At 41.5% G+C, this 25,480-nt stretch overlaps 1 protein-coding gene across 40 annotated transcripts in view; it reads right to left on the bottom strand.

Moving 5' to 3' along the window:
* The window catches only part of TRDN (triadin), a 478,227-nt gene that overhangs the window by 419,947 nt on the left and 32,800 nt on the right, over positions 1-25,480 (bottom strand). For 39 of the 40 annotated variants that reach the window (XR_011854160.1, XR_011854161.1, XM_072141623.1 and 36 more), the window contains exons 3-4: positions 17,357-17,398; positions 7,207-7,338 (exon numbers count right to left, since the gene is read on the bottom strand). Coding sequence is in view for 38 of the 40 variants with exons in the window: in XM_072141623.1 (XP_071997724.1) it covers positions 7,207-7,338; positions 17,357-17,398 (174 nt within the window). In the remaining 2 variants the exon portion in view is untranslated. The remainder of the gene's footprint in view (positions 1-7,206; positions 7,339-17,356; positions 17,399-25,480) is intronic. The other variant, XM_072141634.1, reaches the window with a different exon arrangement.

Raw genomic sequence — 25,480 nt, 5'->3', positions numbered from 1 at the left:
ACCCCAGTCTGCCCCCTCCCAGGAAAATTTGGCATTTGAACCGGCATACTCTGAGGAACTGTTTTCTGGACCCTTCCCACAGTCACAAACCACTTGTCCGGTTGCTGCTGAGCAATTTTCCGATGCCCAGGTTTTCCACCAGTCGCAGTCTGTGGGTGATGATGACCTTCTTGACGTAGTGGAAGAAGTGTGTAAAGAGGTGTCCGACGATGGGGAGACACGGTTGTCAGACAGTGGTGAAGTTGTTGTCAGGGCAGGAAGTTCGAGGGGGGAGCAGACTGAGGGATCGGAGGATGATGAGGTGACAGACCCAGGCTGGGTTGAGAGACCGGGTGAACACAGTGCTTCTGAGACGGAGGAGAGTCCTCGACCAGAACAGGTTGGAAGAGGCAGTGGTGGGGCCAGATGGAGAGGCAGGGCCAGAGCAGGTGCATCAGCGCCAAATGTGTCACGTAGTGAAGCTCCCGTGGTGAGGGCTCCCGCGGCGAGGGCTAGATTTTCAGAAGTCTGGAGGTTCTTTAAGGAAACACCGGATGACCGACGGACTGTGGTGTGCAACCTTTGCCAAACCAGGATCAGCAGGGGTTCCACCACTACTAGCTTAACTACCACCAGTATGCGCAGGCATATGAATGCTAAACACCCCACTCAGTGGCACCAAGCCCGTTCACCTCCGGCCGTGCACACCACTGCTCCTTCCCCTGTGTCAGCTGATAGTAAGCCCCCTGCCCAGGACCCTGGCACAAAAACCCCATCGTCGCCTCCACGATCCTCCACAGCATCCACCAGCGTTCAGTTCTCCATACCCCAGACGCTGGAGCGGAAACGGAAATATAGTGCAACCCACCCGCACGCCCAAGCCCTTAATGTCCACATCTCCAGATTGCTTAGCCTGGAGATGCTGCCCTATAGGCTAGTAGAGACCGAGGCCTTTCGCAACCTCATGGCGGCGGCCGCCCCTCGGTATTCGGTCCCCAGCCGCCACTACTTTTCCCGATGTGCCGTCCCAGCCCTGCACCAGCACGTGTCAGACAACATCATCCGTGCCCTGACCAACGCCGTTTCTGACAAGGTCCACCTGACCACGGACACGTGGACGAGTGCTGCCGGGCAGGGCCACTATATATCGCTGACGGCACATTGGGTTAACTTGGTGGAGGCTGGGACCGAGTCTGACCCTGCGGCTGGTCATATACTGCCGACGCCGAGGATTGCGGGGCCTACCTCGGTCCAGGTCTTTCAGGCCTACTATGCCTCCTCCTCCTTCCACCCCTCCTCCACCTCCTCCTCCGAACTACCATCCGTGGGCAAGGCGCTAGCTCTAGGCACAGCAGCAGTGCCGTCGCTAAGCGACAGCAGGCAGTGCTCAAACTGCTGAGCCTAGGCGATAAAAGGCACACCGCCCAAGAACTATTACAGGGCATCACGGCGCAGACTGATCTGTGGCTGGCACCGCTGAACCTGAAGCCAGGCATGGTTGTGTGTGACAACGGCCGTAACCTGGTGGCGGCTCTGCAACTCGGCAGACTGACACATGTGCCATGCCTGGCCCATGTGTTAAATCTGATAGTTCAGCGTTTCCTCAAGGCATACCCAAATCTGTCTGATTTGCTCACGAAGGTGCGCCGCATCTGTGCGCATTTCAGGAAGTCCAGCACAGATGCTGCCACTCTCAGGGCAGCGCAGCGCCGCCTCCAACTGCCCGCTCACCGACTGTTGTGCGACGTGCCCATGAGGTGGAATTCAACATTAACCATGTTATCCAGAGTTTACCAGCAGCGCAGAGCGATTGTAGACTGCCAGATGTCAATTTCCACCAGAACTGGTAGTCAGGTCAGTCAGCTTCCTCAAGTCTACAATGAAGAGTGGACGTGGATGTCTGATATCTGTCAGGTGCTGAGTAACTTTGAGGAGTCAACACAGATGGTCAGTGGCGATGCCGCCATCATCAGCCTCACCATCCCGCTGCTTGGCCTGTTGAAAAACTCTCTGATCAGCATGAAGTCGGAAGCTTTGCGCTCGTCACAAGAGACGGGGGAAGAAGATTCCCTTGTTGATAGCCAAAGCACCCTTAGGTCTGTTTCTCAGCGCATATCGGAGGAGGTGGAGGTGGAGGAGGAGGAAGAGGAGGAAAATGTTGGCGAGACACAAGAGGGAACCATTGTTCAGTCCTTCACTGTTCAGCGTGTATGGGCAGAAGAAGAGGAGTTGGAGGAGTTGGAGGAGGAGGAAATGGACAGTCAGGCCAATGAGGGGAGTGAATTCTTACGCGTTGGTACTCTGGCGCATATGGCAGATTTCATGCTAGGCTGCCTATCCCGTGACCCTCGCGTTCAAAGAATTTATTCTAGCACCGATTACTGGGTATTCACTCTCCTGGACCCACGGTACAAGCAAAATCTTTCCACTCTCATCCCTGGAGAGGAAAGGAGTGTGAGAATGCATGAATACCAGCAGGCCCTGGTGCACAAGCTGAAACACTATTTCCCTTCTGACAGCGCTAGCGGCAGAGTGCGTAGTTCTGCGGGACAAGTAGCGAGGGAGAGTAGGCGAGCAGGCAGCTTGTCCAGCACTGGCAAGGGTACGCTTTACAAGGCTTTTGCCAGCTTTATGTCACCCCAGCAAGACACTGTCACCTGTCCCCAGTCTCGGCAGAGTAGGGCTGATCTTTACAGAAAGATGGTGAGGGAGTACGTAGCTGACCATACCATCGTCCTAAATGATCACACAGCTCCCTACAACTACTGGGTTTCAAAGCTGGACATGTGGCACGAACTGGCGCTGTACGCTTTGGAGGTTCTTGCCTGCCCTGCCGCTAGCGTGTTGTCCGAGCGGGTTTTCAGTGCAGCTGGTGGCATCATCACCGATAAGCGTACACGCCTGTCGACTGACATCGCTGACAGGCTGACGCTTATTAAGATGAATAAAGCCTGGATTTCTCATAATTTCCAATCTGAAGGAAGCTCAACCTGAATAATTTATGCACTCCTCCTCCTCCTCATTTTCCTCCTTCTCCTCCTCTTTGTACACTAAAGCAGAGGAAACTGGCTATTTTTTGACAGGGCCCACTGGCTCTAGCTATAGTACTTTATGCATTTAATTTTTCTGGAGGGCCACCTACCCGGTCCTCTGTTTTAAACAATTTTTGGGAGTGCCACATACAGGCACTCAATCTATTCCATTTTTCTGGAGGGCCACCTACCTGCTCCTCTGGTTTGAAAACTTTTTTGGACTGCCACATACAGGCACTCAATCTATTCCATTTTTCTGGAGGGCCACCTACCTGCTCCTCTGGTTTGAAAACTTTTTTGGACTGCCACATACAGGCACTCAATCTATTCCATTTTCTGGAGGGCCACCTACCTGCTCCTCTGGTTTGAAAACTTTTTTGGACTGCCACATACAGGCACTCAATCTATTCCATTTTTCTGGAGGGCCACCTACCTGCTCCTCTGGTTTGAAAACTTTTTTGGACTGCCACATACAGGCACTCAATCTATTCCATTTTTCTGGAGGGCCACCTACCTGCTCCTCTGGTTTGAAAACTTTTTTGGACTGCCACATACAGGCACTCAATCTATTTCATTTTTCTGGAGGGCCACCTACCTGCTCCTCTGGTTTGAAAACTTTTTTGGACTGCCACATACAGGCACTCAATCTATTCCATTTTTCTGGAGGGCCACCTACCTGCTCCTCTGGTTTGAAAACTTTTTTGGACTGCCACATACAGGCACTCAATCTATTTTATTTTTCTGGAGGGCCACCTACCTGCTCCTCTGGTTTGAAAACTTTTTTGGACTGCCACATACAGGCACTATCCAAATTAAATTGTCTCCATAGCAGCCTCCACACGTTGTCTCCATTGCTACCTCCAAAAGTCGTCCATATAGCTGCCTCCATACATCGTCCCCTTATCAAACGAGGTGTGTCAGGCAGAAATTTGGGTTGTTTTCATGGATTCCACATCAAAGTTGTTAACTTTGTCGCCACCCTGTTGTGTTATCCACAAAATATACTGGCAAACTTTTACCATTTACGGATATTATTTCAGCGCTTCTTGCGCATCTGTTTACATTCCCCTCACCCGCCATATCCCAAACTTATAAGAACGCTACTACACTTAACTTGGTGCAGGCTGGGACCGAGTCTGACCCTGGGGCTGGTCATATACTGCCGACGCAGAGGATTGCGGGGCCTACCTCGGTCCAGGTCTCAAAGGCCTACTATACCTCCTCCTCCTCCCACCCCTCCTCCACCTCCTCCTCCTCCGAATTACCATCCGTGGGCATGGCGCCATCAGTCGGTAGCTCTAGGCACAGCAGCAGTGCCGTCGCTAAGCGACAGCAGGCGGTGCTCAAACTGCTGAGCCTAGGCGATAAAAGGCACACCGCCCAAGAGCTATTACAGGGCATTCCACATCAAACTTGTTAACTTTGTCGCCACCCTGCTGTGTAATCCACAAAATATACTGGCAAACTTTTATCATTTACTGATATTATTTCAGCGCTTCTTGCGCATCTGTTTACATTCCCCTCACCCGCCATATCCTAAACTTATAAGAACGCTACTACACTTGATCTTATACAAAAGGTTCTTAGAAGTGCTGTTTGGGGAGTAGCCTAGAGACAGGGGCTTGGATTGGCGAAAGCTCGCCTGGCAGCGGAGCGCCGGCTCCATGCCAAGATCCAACTAACATAGTTTTAACTGCAGCACCTTTAATCTACTACTAGTTCACTGCCTCCATACATGGTCCCCTTATCAAACGAGCTGTGTCAGGCAGAATTTTGGGTTGTTTTCATGGCTTCCACATCAAACTTGTTAACTTTGTCGCCACCCTGCTGTGTAATCCACAAAATATACTGGCAAACTTTTATCATTTATCGATATTATTTCAGCGCTTCTTGCGCATCTGTTTACATTCCCCTCACCCGCCATATCCTAAACTTATAAGAACGCTACTACACTTGATCTTATACAAAAGGTTCTTAGAAGTGCTGTTTGGGGAGTAGCCTAGAGACAGGGGCTTGGATTGGCGAAAGCTCGCCTGGCAGCGGAGCGCCAGCTCCATGCCAAGATCCAACTAACATAGTTTTAACTGCAGCACCTTTAATCTACTACTAGTTCACTGCCTCCATACATGGTCCCCTTATCAAACGAGCTGTGTCAGGCAGAATTTTGGGTTGTTTTCATGGCTTCCACATCAAACTTGTTAACTTTGTCGCCACCCTGCTGAGTAATCCACAAAATATACTGGCAAACTTTTATCATGTACCGATATTATTTGAGCGCTTCTTGCTCACCTCCTTTGGTTCCTCTCTGCCACCCATTGGTTTGAAGCCTGAGTCCATTTAGGGTATGTCGCCATGCCACTCTCTAGCCTGCCGCTGCTGCCGCTGCCTCTGCATGCCGTCCCCTATAGTGTCAGGGTCAATTATTGGATGTTTTAGATACTATCTAGCTTCATTCTGTCACTCTGTCATGGCCATGCTGTTGCCCATAATTTTGGCATAATGGTGCGATTAAGCAGCCTCAGAGGCATCCATGCATGCTGCCCCTGCTGTTTCCTGTCCATTTCCGTGGTGTTTCCATCCTTTTCTGAGGTTCCCAGGTGTTTGGCCAAGCTTCCCTGTGCAGAGCCTTGGTCCCCTTGAAAAATGCTCGAGTCTCCCATTGACTTCAATGGGGCTCGTTATTCGAGACGAGCACTCGAGCATCGGGAAAAGTTTGTCTCGAATAACGAGTACCCGAGCATTTTAGTGCTCGCTCATCTCTAGTCCTGAATTAAATCTTTGGTGAAGCTTTAGAGAAGCGAATCTGGAGCGTTTCGATCATCTCTAATGGACATGCTCTGAAAGGCTAGCCTGTCTTTTTTTTACAGGCTGTACCTTCAGATGTATTAGTACTGGGTCTGTCATAATGTACAACTCCTGAAAACAATTACATTTATCAGAATATTAGCTGTTATAGTGCCACTATCTATCAATAAAACAACAACTATCTCTCTTGTCAAAATTTTGAGGAATACAAGCATTTCAACATGTATGTTGATGCCAGGTCTTTTTGCACAAAAAAAAAAAAAAAAAAATCTACTCTGTAACAAAAATAATATAGAATATGTTTCCCTGAATGCTGACTCACCAGCAACATTCAAAGTTTTTGTTAAAGTTGCAGGAATACTCTCAGCAATAACTGTAATGTGGGACTTATTCAGCATGCTACTACTCAAGGTTAGCCACTGCTGAATTTGTAACTGCAAGGCTAAATTCACAAGGGCGAGTGCTCGCCCCGGCCATATACTGGGTGAGCTCACTGAACTGTGACAGGTGCCTTAGACCTCAATGGGGGCAGTGGTTTGGCCACAATTTGAGCAGCCATTTCACAAGCCCCCATTACGATTGTGTAAATAAAGCCTTAACCTGCAGTGCTTTCGCCTCGTCTTTCCCCAGCATGTAATAAGCTATGGTTCAACCAAGCATTCACACCATGGCCAGGATCAGCTAAAGAGTAACTGTCATTTCATATGATTTTTGATATCTTGGGGGATGGGGAAAGTGTGAAAATTTTCTAATATACTTCATTAAGAAATTCTGCTAAGTTTGTAAAGAAACAGGTTGCTAAGTGCCCCTTGGTTACAAGGTTTCTTCTGTATTGCTATAGAAGTACACAGTACAGCTCTATGAGGCTGATATATAGCTGAAATTTGTGAGGCTAGCTCATTGCCCCATGTTTGGTCATAATAATTATCTTTTTTTATATAGCGCCATCATATTCTGTAGCGCTTTTGTGCATGACACCTTAGGCCAGTTTGACAAATGAATAATTTTCTGAAATCTACATTAAAGTAATCATTACAGTTTTTCTCTAATTATTTTTGTGTTACATGATATCTCAGTTTCAAATGAACATAATACAATGAGGAGTTGTGACAGACTGAGCACTATTACATCCATCCACATTTAAAGTAATACAAGAAAAACACAACTGTTGTATAATAGAAAGTAAAGCATGATTTGTAGAAGATGCAAGAAGAAATATATCCTTTGTAATTTTATATTTATGTTGTTTAACCCAATAGGTAAACATGGCAAGGCATGCTGGACTTTACATAAATGGAACACAAAAGTATGACAGTACATGCAGAAAGAAACATCACAGGTAGGAATGTGCACATGAATCAGCGACTGTTGTACGGTATGGTATAGATACCTTTACGCTCATCGTCGAATGATATGAAGCCAGATACAGTCGAGAAAATAGCATGCATCCAATCATATGTGTCATCCACAGCTTCATGTATGATTCTCACTGGGTCATTCCTCAGCTTGCTTATTGGTCCTCCTAAGCACATATAAAAGAAAGAACAAGATATAAATGTAATGTTTACAGCACAGTGTAAAAAATGAAAACCCCATAATATTTATGTAAAAGAATTGTTGCATTTTATATACCGTATATACTCGAGTATAAGCCGACCCAAGTATAAGCCAAGGCCCCTAATTTTACCACAAAACCCTGGGAAAGCCTATTGACTCGAGTATAAGCTGAGTGTGGGAAATGCATTGGTCACAGCCTCCCCAGAATATAGCCGGCCGGACCCTGCCCCAAAGTATATAGCCAGCACCTGCCCCCCATTAAAAACATTTTTGCAATAGCACCCACACAAACGACTCTGTAATATGTACACAGATAGCCCTGCTACATCTGCACATAAACACACACAGCCCTGCTATGTTAAACCTCCTTCCCCCACATATACCATTAGCTATCACCCACATATAATTACTAAACCTCCTACATACCATCAGCATCCTATCCCCTCAGTTTATCCCCCACCTCCTCCCCAGACACATACATATATAGCATTAGCTCTCAACCGCTATAATCCCCTAACTCCAACTATGGAGTAGATACTATTCCTGCATGTGTTTGCTCCCGGGTAGTCGTCTTCTATGTTCATTAGCACATGAGCAGTGCTCACTTGTCAATGACACACAGGACACAAACAATGGAACATGGGATGGTTATTGCGGCCTGTTAAAGGGGGCACTTCATTGTGCAGGTTGGCTTACTGGCATGATGCTGCTATCCAGTCAGCATGCTGTATGAATGGTACATAACTGCTCCGCCAGTATTTGGCCACAGAAGTCACCTGCCAACGAACAGTGACTGGAGATTACCAGGATAAAAAAAAGGATTAAGTAGTATGTTCTAACATAGATAAGAACTGGAGTTTACTATTACATGGGCAATTTCATACCCATGATCCTTACAAAACAAGATCCAAATATGTAATGGCTCCAAACAGTAAGAAAGGATAAGGCAAGCTGAAGGTTTTTATCCAGAGCTGCTCCAAGTTGCAACATTATATGGGTCCTAATGCTAGTTTCTCTGAGTTTTTATTATTATTATAGATTTTACTATATTTATTAATGAGAGGGAAATAATTGAATCTAAAATAAATTCAGGAACTTAAATTATAGAGCATAACCGAGACCATTTCTCAAAAAAATACATGCCAATGCATTGATATTGCATTGAAAAAGCACATGAAAAACTGAGACACTGAACAAACTCTGACTGAAAACTGATTGCACTCTGATGCAAAATGTGCGTTTTTCACTGACCAAACCCTGATCGCACCCTGATCAAACACTGATGTGATCTGCAACGCAAGTGTGGAAGGGGCCTAAAGATAAACATGCCAGAAATAAAAAGTAGCACAAAGATCAAGTTGAAGTAACGCAATACATATACAGAATGTTTTCCAGGGGAGACACACTCTAATATATTTTTCTATTTTAATTTTAGTTCTTTGGAATGTTCTCTGAGCACTTAAGTTTCTTCACACAGAACAATTATGTGCTTTCCTGCTACACAAGATGAGCACTATTACATAAACGGTCGGGGGGGATAGACTTTAAAGGGGGTTTTCAATTGTACAAGTTAGGATCATAGGGTTGATTGGTGGGTGTCTCATGCGCAGCCGTCTGCTCCACTTATCTCAAAGAGCCACGAGAGACATGATAGAGGTACCTCGGACCCCATCGGAAACCCTTTTCTCGTGATCTGTGGATGAGGCCTTGTTTGGTGGGAAAACCCCTTTAAAGCAATTTATGACAGTTACGATCTTAAGTGGTATTTCAAGTTCTTTGATTATCAGACCTGTTTAGGCATTGAAAAAGTTATTAAAAAGGTGTCTTGTATTTAGACCTTTCTCCAATTATTCATAGCATGCCTCTCTTTGAAGAACATGACTGATCTGTGCATTTAATTTCAGTATACCTCATTAAAGGTCATTCTCATTTGGTAGGATTCAAGCCAGTATTTTGCGACACTATTTTGAAGCCAAAATTAGAAATGGATTCCAAACACAGAGATTGTGTAAATCTTTTCATTATACCTTTTCTGTGTAGGATCCACTCCTGGATTTGCCTTACAAATACTTAAGTGAAACCTTCAAATAAAACTGTCATAATGCTTCTTGTTCCAGCTGCTCGATTAAAACATTTTGGTAGAGCAGTAGAAGAAAAGTGGGAAGCTATGGTCAACAGTGGGGTCTGAATCTCATCATGTCCTCAGGCTGACAATCCTTTACTTTTAACAGTAGTATGGCAGTATATGGTAGTATCTATCAGACAACCTAGGGTTAAAGTACCCTGGAGGGTCTGAAAAATAGTAAAAATTAAAAATAAAAAGAAGTTTAAAAAAAAATAATAATAAAAAACCTAAAAATTCTAATCACCCGCCTTTCCCTAGAACTGATATAAATATTAATAAACAGTAAAATTCATAAACACATTAGTTATTGCCGCATCCAAAATTGCCTGATGTATCAAAATATAATAACATTGTTTCACTGCACTTTTTTGCAATTTTGAAAAATATTACAAATTCACAAAAAATTGATAAAGGGTTGTACAGTCCTAGAAATAGTAGCAATGCAAACTGACACCACCCACTGATCCATACACTAAAGTATGAAAAAGTTATTAGTGGAAGAAGATGGCAAAACAAAAAAAAAAATTTGTAAATGTATGAAAACATTATAAAACCTATACAAATTTGCTATCTCCGTGATCACACCGATCCAAAGAATAAAAAAGATATGTCATTTTCGGTGCACAATGAAAGCCTTTAAAATCCAAGCCCACAAGAAGACACAGCAAATACCTATTTTCACTGCATTTGGAATTTTTTCCCGCTTATCTGTACTTGGCATGGAATATTCAATACCATCACTATGAAGTGCAATTTGTTACACAGAAAACAAGCTGTCACTGAGCTCTTTACATGTAAAAATACAAAAGTTATAGATTTGTGAAGGTGGCGAGTGAAAAATGGAAATGAAAAAACAAAAAAAGGACAGGTTGTTAAAGGAAACCTACCACTTGAAGTGGTAGGTGTAAGATGGGAATACCGAGCACCAGCTCAGGGTGAGCTGGTGCCGGAGCTTATTTTTGTTAGTGTTTTAAACCGCTGTATCACGGTTGAAAAACACTTTTTAAACTTTATGGCCGAAGCTGGTTCGGCGCACCATGCGCGCGATCGTGCGCGCGGCTACATAAGAAGTGAAGCAGCTTCGGCCATAAAGTTTAAAAAGTGTTTTAAACCGTGATACAGCGGTTTAAAACACTGACAAAAATAAGCTCGGTATTAATGCTCGGTAATAATACTGGTGCTCGGTATTCCCATCTTACACCTACCACTTCAAGTGGTAGGTTTCCTTTAAGGGGTTAAGGGCAAAAACTTACACATTTATAATGGATTATAAAGCACCATTCAGAGTCAATTTTTATTGACACATATTGTATCAGCAATGAAACAGGGATTAATGAGGGCTTATTTTTTTACCAGATGAGATGCACTTTACTTCAATTTGGGGCATCTATAGCTATTGATGAGATTTTATTAACTCTTTCAGGTTAACCTGGCTTTGGGAGGTCAGGGACCTTCACCGGACCCTGGGAGTGTCTTGGATAGGATTGGATCTCCCCGGTAAGCGGTAGAGGTGGTCTGATCCATGGGGGAAGAGGAAGGAAGCCTCTTACTTTCCGCAATTGGAGATTGTTAAATTGATGACATAAGTATAGGATAGGATTGTGAAACTGATGAGTTATCTAGAGGATAAGTCTGATTCTGGATGGTTATTAGGAGCCAAGCCACAAGTCTATCTCTTTTTTCTGTGTAGTGGCCAGCGCTACGGCTTAGCTCCTATTCAAGTAAACCAAGAAAACACTTTTGAGTGAGACATAGAGGGGGATGTATTAATGTGTCAGTCTTTAAACCAGAGCAGAGAACTGGTCTAGAGAACAGTTCTCTACTGCACTAGATTAATCATTGTATCTGATGCTGGATGATTAATCTGGTGCAGTATAAGACTGGTGAGTCTTGCTTTGCATCTACCAGTATTAGTTGGTCTACTTTGTTGCAGCACAATATTGAATTTTCTCTTGCATGAACTGATTTTTCTGGCAAACTGGTTATTTTCTGTCCAGTTATGCACCACAATTACTGAGGAAAAGCCCCTTTTTCAAATGAGTAAAACATGAGTAAACTGCCTAAAATGGTTTCAAACTTTCAATAAATGTGCTGCTCAGCATTTCAGGTACAAATTACTCCAGTTTTCTGGCTTAGACAGATTGATTCATCTCCCCCATTATTATGGCTGGTATAGTAAAATTTAGTTTTTCATAAATATTTAGAATTAAGATTCTTTTTATTTTTTTGTATGAGGAAAAAAGTAATACAAATGCAAACTTGACAACAACATGTTTTACTTTTTATATGTAAAAAGTGCCAAAAAGCTGCAACATTTTATGTTTTTTTATCAAATGGGATTGTACAGACCTTCAATGTTCACTATAAGAATCTGCTTCATCAATCATATGAAGTCGTACGATTTTAGCATCTACTAAGTAAAATCCTATCATCTGTTCATTTACCATTTGTGCTAGAGCCTAAACTGTTGAGACTGAGTGAGTAATTGATGTACCAACACAACAAGTGCCCAGAATATGGCCGTGGCAATGAGTCTCTAAGTTGCCTTTTATTCTAAAATGGAGGCCCTTTTTCATTTTATAATGACAGCTTCATGCACACCATAAAATGATACATAAGAAACATTAATAAAGCAGTGAATTTTCCATATGGCAGCTTGCTCATGAGTAATGCTCAACATTGACTTTCCTAACACTATGTTATCATCCGCTGTAATGATTTATGTCCAAACCCAAGCACAGTTTTGAGGTAAAACCATGCTTAAACAACATGCAAAGAGATTCAGAATGGTCTGTGCCTTGAAGGCTTTTAGCTTCCTTCAAGGCTTTGCCCGCAGCAATCTTTTAGGACAAAGAGCATGTAGGGAAGGAATAGAAGAGAAATGCTACAAGTATCCACTACAATATGTATAGTAGACAGCATGGACACTGTTAGCTAATGGCAGACACCCTTGGACATAAAATACTTCAGCTTTTGTAATTGAAGTTAAGTGACTTTTCTTTTGTGCTTTTGCAGCAATCGGTGAACCATATGTTTAGTCCGTGTTAGTATTAGGGTAACAAAAGACAGTAGCGCTAAGAAAGGTGAGCTGTCCGTTGATGGACTCGCTAATGTCGTGTTCTGACAGCAGAATAATGGTAACCTTTCAGCAGCTAATGATTTCATTTATCAATGCTGACCCAATTAGACGGGTGAAGGTCCAATAAAGAAAGCAAACTTCCTTCAAGTCTAAGAGTCTGAGAAAATGTCTGCAGCATTAAAAATAATGATAGTACAACATAAACAGACAAAACATACCCACTAGAAATACACTGGTAATTTTATCAGACAGCATCATTTTTTTTCAAGAACTACTCCAGTCTAATCTACTATTAACTTCAAGCCTACAGTTATTTAAGCTCACACTCTTAGGTTATATAGAGAATTACATGACAATTCCATAGTTATACATTGCTGCTCTATAGACAGACCACAGTCCTGCAGATTTATATTTAAAATGGTTAAATTCTCCACAATTTTCATTTTTTTTATTGCAGAATCATCCCATATTGGAAACAATTTAGATGCCAGCCAGTATTACACCCCTTACTGATGTTACCAGTTTGCGAGATTCAAACCGACAACCACTTACACATACGTTTGGTCTACGTAAGGGTTTTAAAACTCTGCAATTCCTTATATATGGCAGTAGAGTGAGCAAGTAAAATCTACATTTTTATGATATAATGAAAAAAAAAACCAGCCAACCATGTTGGGTTTTCAAAAAGTGTTGTGGAAGGGAGGTTTTAAAAACATATCTTCACTACATTTTAGTTGTTAGCCTTATATAATAGTGTCACATTTTTATACTTTGATATTTTTTTTTAATACAATAACTCCTTCCCGCAAACGGGAAAAACAGTACTGGCTGTGTGCAGGGACCTCCTGCAAATCACAGTACTATGACATCTGAGGGTATGGCACCAGCTCACTTTGCAGAACCAGACCTATACACAGCTACTGAATATTACAGCTGACATTCTGTAGTAACCCTTGCAATCAAAGATAGCTCAGGCCACCGCTAAGCATGACCGTTTTAATAAAATCCCCAGAGACTCAGCTCTAAGATAAATCAAACAAGTTCAACAGGTGGAAAAAAACAAGAAAAGATATATATGTACAAATTTCCTGACTAAAGATAAATGACCCCCAATGCCTTCTAAAAAATGAAAGCCTGTGATAGGAAAAAAAAAAACTTCTAGATACACATCTTAGATACATATGCTCCAGTAACCTTCAGTGGCAATATTTTGATATAAGTTATAGCAGAACTACATAACAGGAGAATTTAGTATTATCCATAGCAAACAGAGGACAGTTTCCATTTATAAAGATGCACTGGGAAAGTGAAAGCTACAATGTGATTGGATACTTGGACAACAATCACACTTTTACTGTGAGACAGGTTTGATACACAAGGCCCTCTGTGTATACATGAGCAGCTGTTTGCTGGTGATTATCTGTGCTGTCTGTAAACCCAAGGTAAAACAGCTGCTTACAACAGATGTTATTCATACAAACACTGACTGGCAAACTGTACAATCTTCAGGAATTAATAGAGCTGTATTTACCCTAAGAACTAACAGATGTAATACTAGAAATGAAAATAGACTAAGGGTAGAGATGGGTGAATCATTGTCATTTTAGTCCAAACTGCAGTTGCTCCAGCATTGGTATATAACCTCCTATAGTCCACTAAAACACAGATTTTTCTTGAAAAGATTCTATATAGATTTTTTTTTTTTTATTTCATTTGCCTAAACTCTAGGATGTATGACAATAAAAGCAAGACGTTGTTTTAATGGATTTATCCAATGCAAATCATTAAGATTTGTATTTAACTTGGCGCCTGAAAAATGCCAGATTCCACCTGAATCTAGAAACCAACAAATAGGTTTGCTGATTGCTAATTAAAAGAGATATGGCCTGTGAAATCTGATGTTTATTTTTTTCCCCAAGATAATAATAATAGCACAGATATTGGGGGTCATTTACTAAGGGCCTGATTCACGTTTTCCCGACGTGTTACCCGAATATTTCCGATTTGCGCCGATTTTCCCTGAATTGCCCCGGGATTTTGGCCCACGCGGTCAGATTGTAGGGCATTGGCGCTAGCATGCACGCAACGGAAATTGGGGGGAGGGTGGCCGAACCCGAATCCACTGCAGAGAACGCGCCACTGGATCGCGAATGGGCCGGGTAAATAAATCTGCCTCATTGTGTGTGTTTGGGGTTGGGGGGGGGTCATCACATTGTTCCATGTACTACTTTTTGAGACTTTATTAATTGATCTAGGACAAAAAAGTCTCAAAAAGTAGTACAAGAAACCAGGCCCAGACAATGTGGTGATAACTCGCCCCCCCAGTAACTTTTATTTGGTTGTGGCTGTATCTAGTTCTGCAGCTCAATGTACATTAGTGTACTTCAAGTGTACTTCGAGACCTGAGATCGAACCTTCATTCAGTGGTGCTAGAATAGATATCCCTGCCAATGGTTTATCTTAAAGATAGAATATAAAAAAATATTTTACATTCATTTTATACTCAACAAATGGTCTGTGGTTTTTCTGTCTGTAATTGCAATGTATTGTGTTACAGTACTAACAAAATTAATGACATTTTAACAGATTTAATCCAAACACTGCAAAATAGATCTGAAGGAAAATGAAGGAAATTTTAAGAAAATTGCAATTGGCAACAAATATTTTTGTATGGATATATTCTTTAAATGTACGTAGCCTTTTAGATGAAGTTTTAGGTAAAGTTCTTGTATGTGTGCAAAAGCTGTGTTACTATTTATAGCATTTGCATATGTCTTCTTTCCTGTAGTTTTACAAGTTGTTCCCTTTGCAGACTTCGGGGCATATTTATCATAGGCTGGCGCTCGTGCGTCAGCGTATGATAGGCCCACCAATGCATAGTCGCAGTGGGATACATCAAGAGGCTAGTGCGCCTGTGCAGGGATAGTGACTCCTTGCGCCGGCCCACTCCCAGCTGGTTGTGCCCTATGCTTGGCTGGCCACGCCCCCCTCTCATGCCTCTTCACACCCCACTGGTGGGGTGAGGGGAAAATAGTCGCAAGTGCTAGCAATAAGCATGGCACAAAGGTCTTGATAAATATGTCCCTTTACCTCTATACCTCACAGCTGTTTGGTGGAGACTAGCTGCTATGAATGACTATAAACAGCACATACAGATAACCAGAATTTCCTTCAGCTCTCTAACTTACACCCTACTCACAAGCAGAATGGATGACATCATAAGTAAGTACTTATGTGCAAAACTTCCTTATATCATCAGGAGTTCAGGTTAGGGTAACTGGGCAGGGCATAGGGCTGTAGTGAGATAAGTATTTCTATTTTAGCTTTTACAATGCAGAGAAATAATGGTAGTATAAAATTACTTTCTGTGATTTTTTTATATTGCCCATTTGGTAGTTGGAGGAGATCAATACATTTTACTCTTTCTTTAAAGGAAACCTACCACCACAAATCTACCTATAAAGGTAGATTGGGAGGTAGGTGAATCAATGGGACGTGAGGATAGCCCTTTTAAGGGCTAATCCTCGCGTCCCCGCTCTTTTTTGGAAACTTTTATTACCCTAATATGTAAATTTTGTTATGCGGCTACTGGGGCGTGGAGTAGCCGCATCTGAGGTTACACGAGGCGGCCTGGTAGCCACTTTACCCCTCCTACTCACCATCTTCGGCGCGCAGCTGCTCGTAGCTGCGCGCCCTCGTCCGACGATCCTGCCGTCTGCGCATGCGCAGAACAGCAGGCCCGCGCTTGCGCGGTCACTGCTCCGAAGCCGGGGCTGCACAGGCGTGGGCCTGCTATTCTGCGCATGCGCAGACGGCAGGATCGTCGGACGAGGGCGCGCAGCTACGAGCAGCTGCGCGCCGAAGATGTAACCTTCGGCCGTCTCGTGTAACCTCAGATGCGGCTACTCCACGCCCCAGTAGCCGCATAACAAAATTTACATATTAGGGTAATAAAAGTTTCCAAAAAAGTGCGGGGAAGCGAGGATTAGTCCTTAAAAGGGCTATCCCCACGTCCCATTGATTCACCTACCACCCGATCTACCTTTATAGGTAGATTTGTGGTGGTAGGTGCCCTTTAATAAAATAAAGCTCTGTACATGTTGGTCTCTGAGAGAGTCTTATTTCTCCCAATTTCACATGCCATTAAAAAAGGTGTTAATAAGCAAAGGGATAATGTTATTACTGCCTGTAATAAAAATAACAGGTGGTCTCTGCTCACTGTGACGCTTTACTTTATTACCAGACTACAATGGTCAACTGTAAGGTGTCTGTAATGAAGCTTTATTGATAATCTTTATTCACATGGCAGCAGAAAATGTTGAAAATCCAATTGTCAATGGGACAAAAATAGAATTTGGAGCTATAATTATACAACATACCAGTTCCAACTTACATACAAATTCAACTTAAAAACAAACCTAAAGAACCTGTACCATATTACCTCCTGTGTAATATGTAATTTTGTAATTTTGTATATTGTAATATAAAAATGTCATTTCTTTTCTGTTTCTATACTGTTCTATAACAATCTATTTCTACCCAGTACAATGTTAGTACCATGTTTAACAAAGGCTGATCTGATAAAAAAAATATAACTAAATACTTTGTAATGTCTATTGTGTAGTTGTGCTACCAGTTATTGCACACATGACACGTTATTAGTATCCCAGATCAGTATGCCTATGCAATGTGTATACATCACATAGCCAGTCTCAGACACAACTGTAAAAAACACAATTGGTTAATAGAACAGAAACACTGCAGGCAGAATGTCTTTACCAGGTGGTAAACAGGGGTCATCACAGTACTGGGAATAGGTGTCTATTGATGATGATGGCAGGAGCATTCATGGAGATGATGATAACGGAAAAATAAAGGAAATATGTTAGCATTTTGCTTTCAAAACTGCATTCTAGAATATTGGTAAGAATCAAGAATTAGTGAACTATACATTATCATCATCAAATGCCAACTTGAATATATGGGAGATGTAGTGTTCAGTAGCTATTATCTAAAGATTGTCCTTGCACAAATTCTTGTGGAATGGGGTTTCTCAAAAGTAAAAAAGAAAAAACAAACAAAAAATATAACAAAAATAAGCAAGTGAGTAAACAAAGCATATAGTCACATACTCTATTTTATAACCTGGCAGCAGCTTTGTGTCTGCATGGTCTCCAAACTATTGTTTATTTACTAGGGTACAGCAATAACATATCCATATGACCATGGAAGTAAATCACGAGAGCTGCAACCTAGTAAGCAAAGGCTGGTGGGAGCCACAGAACTGCTGTCATGTGATCAAGGGGATATAATGGGGTATATTGAAGAGTGACTATTTGCTTTTTTTAGTCTAAATCAGTGGCCATGTGAAATTATTTCATAGAAATTGTCATGCGTATTATATGGTCACACTTATTTGTATGAGGCTCAAAAAAATTGCATCTCAGTAATAAATGACAATAAAAAACATGCAATGAAAATGAATTCCAATCAGTAGTCTATCCTTATCTTTTCAATATATCTTCAAATAACCATTATGTAGGAGTTTTTAGCACTAGGGCAGATTTTTGTGCTGTATTCCACTAGGATTCAGCTTTTCCTGATAATACTAAAAAATAAATAGAATTATTTTTTATGGAGGGAAACCTTCCAAAGTACCCCCATTTCGGAATAACCCAACTTTGATGGACATTTCTTTCAGTGAGTTTTTAATATCCTTTGTAAATTGACTCTCCTTTAAGGTTTATAATGCAATAACTGCAGTATTGCAGAATGGGATGGGAGAGATTTAACTCTCCACATTAGATCAAAATGTATAAATTATTGTAAAGTAAGCCCAATGATATATGTCATGAAGTTTGACAAGTATGTATGAAAATGCCTCAAGGGTATCATCCAGATGAAGCCACTGTGATAAAATTGTGATTAAAAGTCATGAGCGGAACCAGAACTACAATGTTTGTACCCGAATGTGGACTTCAGCAAGAAGTTCAGGTTCAGCTCCCCCCTCCTTCTCCAATGTTAACATCTGTGATCGTTGACAGTGTGTAAACTCTGTAAAAGCCAAACGCAAATTTTACCGGGTCTACTTCTAAGTTGTGTAATTTGAAAACTACCAGGAAGCTGTCTAATTTTATGGCCTACCAAGATCTGATACTTTTAAGGTGTAAAAGACTCTAGAGTAAGGTGATTTTGTTGCAAAAATATTTATAAACTTATCTGTCTAAAATAAAGAAACATCAACTATCAATCTAGTCATTACTTACATACGTTACTTAAGGAGCAATCAAATTTTTACAGTTTAACAGCGCAATAAGAAAGTATTGATATTCGTTAACGCAGTTGCCGGGAAAAGCGAACAGCACACATTAAACATGTTTGGTGAGTAATTTGCCTTAAGTGGATAGCATTCAATTTCTTACCTTCTTTCCAAAAGACTGTAATTTAATTAAGGTTTTCTTAGTACAGAGGCTTAAGTGAAACAGGTTAGCAATTGCATAAAAGCATTTTGCAAACCCAGATATGGTCATCAATTAAAATACTATTAAAAGCACATCGAGCAAATACCAAAATTATCAGCAGGAGTTGACAAAACAAGTTATCAAATGAAAGTTGAATAATGAATGTAAAATGTATTCCCAGCATGTGGTTAATAAAAGAAGAAATATGTACTTGTAATTGATGGACGTGTAAATGACTTCATGTTTGGAGAATGCCATCATTCTGCAATTCTATAATTTAAAAAAACACACCATAATAATGTTTACTGGCTGAACCCTTTTAGCTGAGTTAGAAATATTTAAGGGGGTGTCCCATCAGATATATAATAGAGAGTCCCTCTCTGGTTGACAAGCAGAGAATCTCACACTTTTGCCAAATGCAAAATCATTATTTTAAGTCTTGCAAGGCAATCTGAAATTATAGAATTAGGGTTAAAATAGCCGTGAAGGAATTTATGGTTAATTTAATGTATGGAATTTGAAATATTGGCCTACATTTGTCAAAAACAGTGCACTATGTTGCCCTATGTTGCTCTGGTACCCCCTACATGGTGCACTTTGTTCATGCTGCAGAATTGTGGAGTAGACACACATGTGGTGCAAATCAGACAGAATTGTGGTGCACAGTCCGACTAAGAAGTAACACGCCCATTGTGGTGCAGATTTTTTCTGTCTTGTCAGACACGGTGGAGCCGCAACACAAACTGGCACAGTCCAAAGTCAGACAAAATACTGGCTAAGCACTTTAATAAATGTGGGACCTTGTGTGATGTTTGAATTGCACAACAAGAAGCTTAAAGCATAAACAGAATTTGTGATAAGTTTTAATACTGTGTGGGGCAACAGAGCTTGATCATGAAGAGATTTGAATTCTGGCTCATACAGTGTGTTTCCAAAGCTCTGTGCAGTGAGTATTAACCCCTTTACTTTAAGCTTGATTTGAAAATATTGCTCATAGCATACTACAGCCAGGGAGAGAGCAGAAAAGGGTTACCACTCATTGCTCAGAGTTGTGTAATGAAATAGCGGAGAGGAATGATAGTCCCTTCTTCAGTCTGGTAGACAAATCTGCCTTGACAACAGAGAACGGCACTTTTTAGCCTTTTTCTTTATACATTAAGCAGCATTTCTTAACGAAGTGTATTAAAAAATGTTCATACACCCCACACACAATGTTAAAACCATTTCAAATAACAGTCACTTTTAAAACATGGCGGTAAAATTAATCATTACTTTGCTGTTTTGAAAGTTGTTTATTTTTATAATAGGCCACCTGCCTACCTGAATGACATTGAAGAATGATGTTAAAGTGAGGTATTAAAGTTTCACCCAGGGTGATGGATTAACATAACCAACTGTATAACATTTTATTGATGTCATGTAATATGTGAACCAATAAGAGGCAATTTCTTAAGGTTACATCCATATCAAATGTATAGATAAAGGGATTATATAGATAAAGACGTTCCCCTCTATTGAGGAATCTTACCAAGATCTCCACCTACATCTACACTCAATTGATTTCAATGACAGGTTTTCAATGACAGACATTAGGTTTCCACAACAATTACACAAGCCAAAAATAGTTCTAGCAGGCTTTGGTATGGTTTGGAGGCATTAGAACAGGTCAGGTAGTCAGAAGATGTTGCCTGCAGAGCATGAGTACAGTTGCTTATTTAGTCAAAGCTAATGTTTAAGCAGTAGAGATGAGCGAGCACTAAAATGCTCGAGTGCTCGTTACTCGAGTCAAACTTTTTCCGATGCTTGAGTGCTTGTTTCGAAGTACGAAACCCATTGAAGTCAATAGGAGACTCGAGCATTTTTCAAGGGGACCAAGGGGACCAATAAAATGTGTCATTTTATTGAGAAATAAGAAAGTCAGTCCTGTTTCTTAATTTTTTTTATTCAATGGAATATTCATGGAACTTCAAAAAGGAGAATGACCCGTGTTAAACATCTGCAATGGGTACTTCACACATATTGTTCTTCACATACTATTGTGAAGAACACCTTTCTGCACTAATGTCTTCTGATAAGTTAGCAGATGTATGGAAACATCTCTAATGTGTTCTTCACTGAAGAAAACATTGCAGATCAGAAGACATGAGTGCAGAACGGTGTTCTTCACAATAGTATGTGACATGTCCTATCTTTCGACAGAATACGGTCCCGTGCACTGTGCATTCCTATGCAGAGGGGTGGGAGTGAGCAGTGCTTATCGCCTGCTCCTCTCCCCAGCACTACGGTAATGCAGGCATACATCATGTGAATATATCCTTAGGCTGGACATGTACTGGATTTATAGGTTTGTTTAGACCCAGGGGAGACACAGTTGTATATTGGTTATTTTTTGCAGTGATGACCATTCGGCATGTTTGAACTTGAACTTATATCCAGTAACATGCCGCAATTGCAGATGATAGCTCTTCAAATGATGCTGGCAAAGTCACCAGTAGTATTTAAACTACTGCAACTGTATTTGCTGGCACTGAATGCCAAGCACTGCCATTTTGAGGAAGGTCCCTGCTTCAGATGACATTGCAATGACAACCTAAAGATCAAGCATCAACGATCAATCGATGTGATGGTTGAGCCTAACTCAACCCCAAAATTCTAATGAAAATACCAAACTTTGTGGCTTGGGTCCACTTAATACTGATTATTAGCTATTATTCTCAGCCACCTATGCAAATGTTTTTATAAACTTGTCTGGTAAACTACCTTGACCCATGTTTTTACTGTGCTTAGATGTTACTATATGTTATATATCTCCCCCCATTACATATGTCAAGGAACCGGACAGGTGAATTTGAAAACACTCTATCCTTGTTCTGAGGTAACAAAAACAGTAGTAGTGCCTGCAGCAGGTAACAGAACTTTACCTAAAAGGAATGCTGATTGAGAACAATAGTTCTGATTAATGTACAGTGGCATCTCCCCTGGCTGACATAATTGGTTGTCCCATGTAATTTCCTTGTACTATTTTATATTTTGGACTTACTTTTGTTTCTTCTTGTAGCATATGAAGAATCAAGGCAAACAATTAGGATGTTAATAGTTAAAGTCTGTATTTATATAACTTTTGGTACCTCCTGTAAGGTTTCGTTATAGTTTAGAAGTTATAGCTCAGTGGGAATGCCACTACTTGGACCTCCACTGAGTATGGAAGCTTGGGTCTTTAGCAACCCCGCCGGGATGGAACAGTTTTTGCTACTCCTTATTTTATTTTAATGATTGTTCTCAGCGTCCCTTAGACTGTTATACAGAGAAAAATAGAGTGGCGGTGCTAAACAACTGCAACTCTATTCAGAAGTAAGACCCCCCACAAAGCTACAACTTATCATCTATCATGTGAATAAAGAATAAATTGTAAAGTTAAAATCTGTTTATTTTAGGTCTTTCAGGTAGTTCTCCATATCTATATCAAACAATTGGTGCCAGTGGTGCTATCAACATGGAACATAAACATAGTGTATTTGAAAGTTTTTATTTTCCTATTGTAAGCAGATTCAAATAATATTTTATTTAGGCATGAAGTAATTATTTTTATTTTAAAGGGAACCGGTCACCACATTTTCAAAAATACAGCTAGTGGCAGGCTCCTATAGATACTTATTAACTAAATACTGAACTAAAAATAATTTCCCTTGTATCTACTCCTCTCCATACCTTATGCCTTGTTACTATTCAGCACTTCATGTCATGTGACCAAGGTGAAGTCATCTAAGTTCCTTTACCCAGTAACATTCATCTACCAATGTATGTATCTGATCACATGAAATCACAACATGCCTCCATGGACTTCTACTTCTTCCCATCCTTCATGGAGGCATTCTGTGATTTCATGTGAGCAGATACATACATGAGGTAGATGTTAATGTTACTCAGTAAAGCATATGTTGCTGGGTAAAAGACCTTAGAAGATATCACCCTGGTCACATGGCATAATGTGCTCAATGATGTAACAGAGCTCTCATTTAAAAACAGTACTGTGTACAACATTTGAAACTACTTTTTCTACTAATAATAAACAGAGCTGTATATGTCTGTAATTGAATATTGGCAGACGGTCCCTAAGTACTAGTTCCATACAGCAGCATCTCCTAGCAGTGACCTGTGAATCAGGAACAAGGAGGCAGTGTATTGCATGTAAAATTTTATGCAGGACTCCATTATTATAATTGGATTCAGCTCAGGTGAGTTACATATTTGCACATGGGAAGAAACCATTTAGGGATAAAATCAATGCTTTTTAACCCCTTAAGGACGCAGCCATTTAGTAGCTTAAGGCTCAGCCCGATTTTTTTGATTATGAACTTCGTCGCTTTATATGGTTATAACTAGAGATGAGCGAGCACTAAAATGCTCGGGTACTCGTTATTCGAGACAAACTTTTCCCGATGCTCGAGTGCTCGTCTCGAATAACGAACCCCATTGAAGTCAATGGGAGACTCGAGCATTTTTCAAGGGGACCAAGGCTCTGCACAGGGAAGCTTGGCCAAACACCTGGGAACCTCAGAAAAGGATGGAAACACCACGGAAATGGACAGGAAACAGCAGGGGCAGCATGCATGGATGCCTCTGAGGCTGCTTAATCGCACCATTATGCCAAAATTATGGGCAACAGCATGGCCATGACAGAGTGACAGAATGAAGCTAGATAGCATCTAAAACATGCAATAATTGACCCTGACACTATAGGGGACGGCATGCAGAGGCAGCGGCAGCAGGCTAGAGAGTGGCATGGCGACATACCCTAAATGGACTCAGGCTTCAAACCAATGGGTGGCAGAGAGGAACCAAAGGAGGTGAGCAAGAAGCGCTCAAATAATATCGGTACATGATAAAAGTTTGCCAGTATATTTTGTGGATTACACAGCAGGGTGGCGACAAAGTTAACATGGAAGCCATGAAAACAACCCAAAATTCTGCCTGACACAGCTCGTTTGATAAGGGGACCATGTATGGAGGCAGTGAACTAGTAGTAGATTAAAGGTTCTGCAGTTAAAACTATGTTAGTTGGATCTTGGCATGGAGTTGGCGCTCCGCTGCCAGGCGAGCTTTCGCCAATCCAAGCCCCTGTCTCTAGGCTACTCCCCAAACAGCACTTCTAAGAACCTTTTGTATAAGATCAAGTGTAGTAGCGTTCTTATAAGTTTAGGATATGGCGGGTGAGGGGAATGTAAACAGATGCGCAAGAAGCGCTGAAATAATATTGGTAAATGATAAAAGTTTATTAGTATATTTTGTGGATAACACAGCTGGGTGGCGACAAAGTTAACAACTTTGATGTGGAATCCATGAAAACAACCCAAATTTCTGCCTGACACACCTCGTTTGATAAAGGGACGATGTATGGAGGCAGCTATATGGACGACTTTTGGAGGTAGCAATGGAGACAACGTGTGGAGGCTGCTATGGAGACAATTTAATTTGGATAGTGCCTGTATGTGGCAGTCCCAAAAATTTTTCAAACCAGAGGAGCAGGTAGGTGGCCCTCCAGAAAAATAGAATAGATTGAGTGCCTGTATGTGGCAGTCCCAAAAAGTTTTCAAACCAGAGGAGCAGGTAGGTGGCCCTCCAGAAAAATTGAATAGATTGAGTGCCTGTATGTGGCAGTCCCAAAAAGTTTTCAAACCAGAGGAGCAGGTAGGTGGCCCTCCAGAAAAATTGAATAGATTGAGTGCCTGTATGTGGCAGTCCCAAAAAGTTTTCAAACCAGAGGAGCAGGTAGGTGGCCCTCCAGAAAAATTGAATAGATTGAGTGCCTGTATGTGGCAGTCCCAAAAAGTTTTCAAACCAGAGGAGCAGGTAGGTGGCCCTCCAGAAAAATTGAATAGATTGAGTGCCTGTATGTGGCAGTCCCAAAAAGTTTTCAAACCAGAGGAGCAGGTAGGTGGCCCTCCAGAAAAATGGAATCGATTGAGTGCCTGTATGTGGCAGTCCCAAAAAGTTTTCAAACCAGAGGAGCAGGTAGGTGGCCCTCCAGAAAAATAGAATAGATTGAGTGCCTGTATGTGGCACTCCCAAAAATTGTTTAAAACAGAGGAACGGGTCGGTGGCCCTCCAGAAAAATTGAATAGATTGAGTTCCTGTATGTGGCACTCCCAAAAATTGTTCAAAACAGAGGACCGGGTCGGTGGCCCTCCAGAAAAATTAAATGCATAAAGTACTATAGCAAGAGCCAGTGGGCCCTGTCAAAAAATAGCCAGTTTCCTCTGCTTTACTGTACAAAGAGGAGGAGAAGGAGGAAAATGAGGAGGAGGAGGAGTGGATCAATTATTCAGGTTGAGCTTCCTTCACCTGGTGGAGATTGGAAATTATGAGAAATCCAGGCTTTATTCATCTTAATAAGCGTCAGCCTGTCAGCGCTGTCAGTCGACAGGCATGTACGCTTATCGGT

Source organism: Engystomops pustulosus, chromosome 3, assembly GCF_040894005.1.
Source record: "Engystomops pustulosus chromosome 3, aEngPut4.maternal, whole genome shotgun sequence".
NCBI lineage: Eukaryota > Metazoa > Chordata > Amphibia > Anura > Leptodactylidae > Engystomops > Engystomops pustulosus.
The sequence above is the reverse complement of the archived record's forward strand: the minus strand, read 5'-3'. Positions and strand labels throughout refer to the sequence as shown.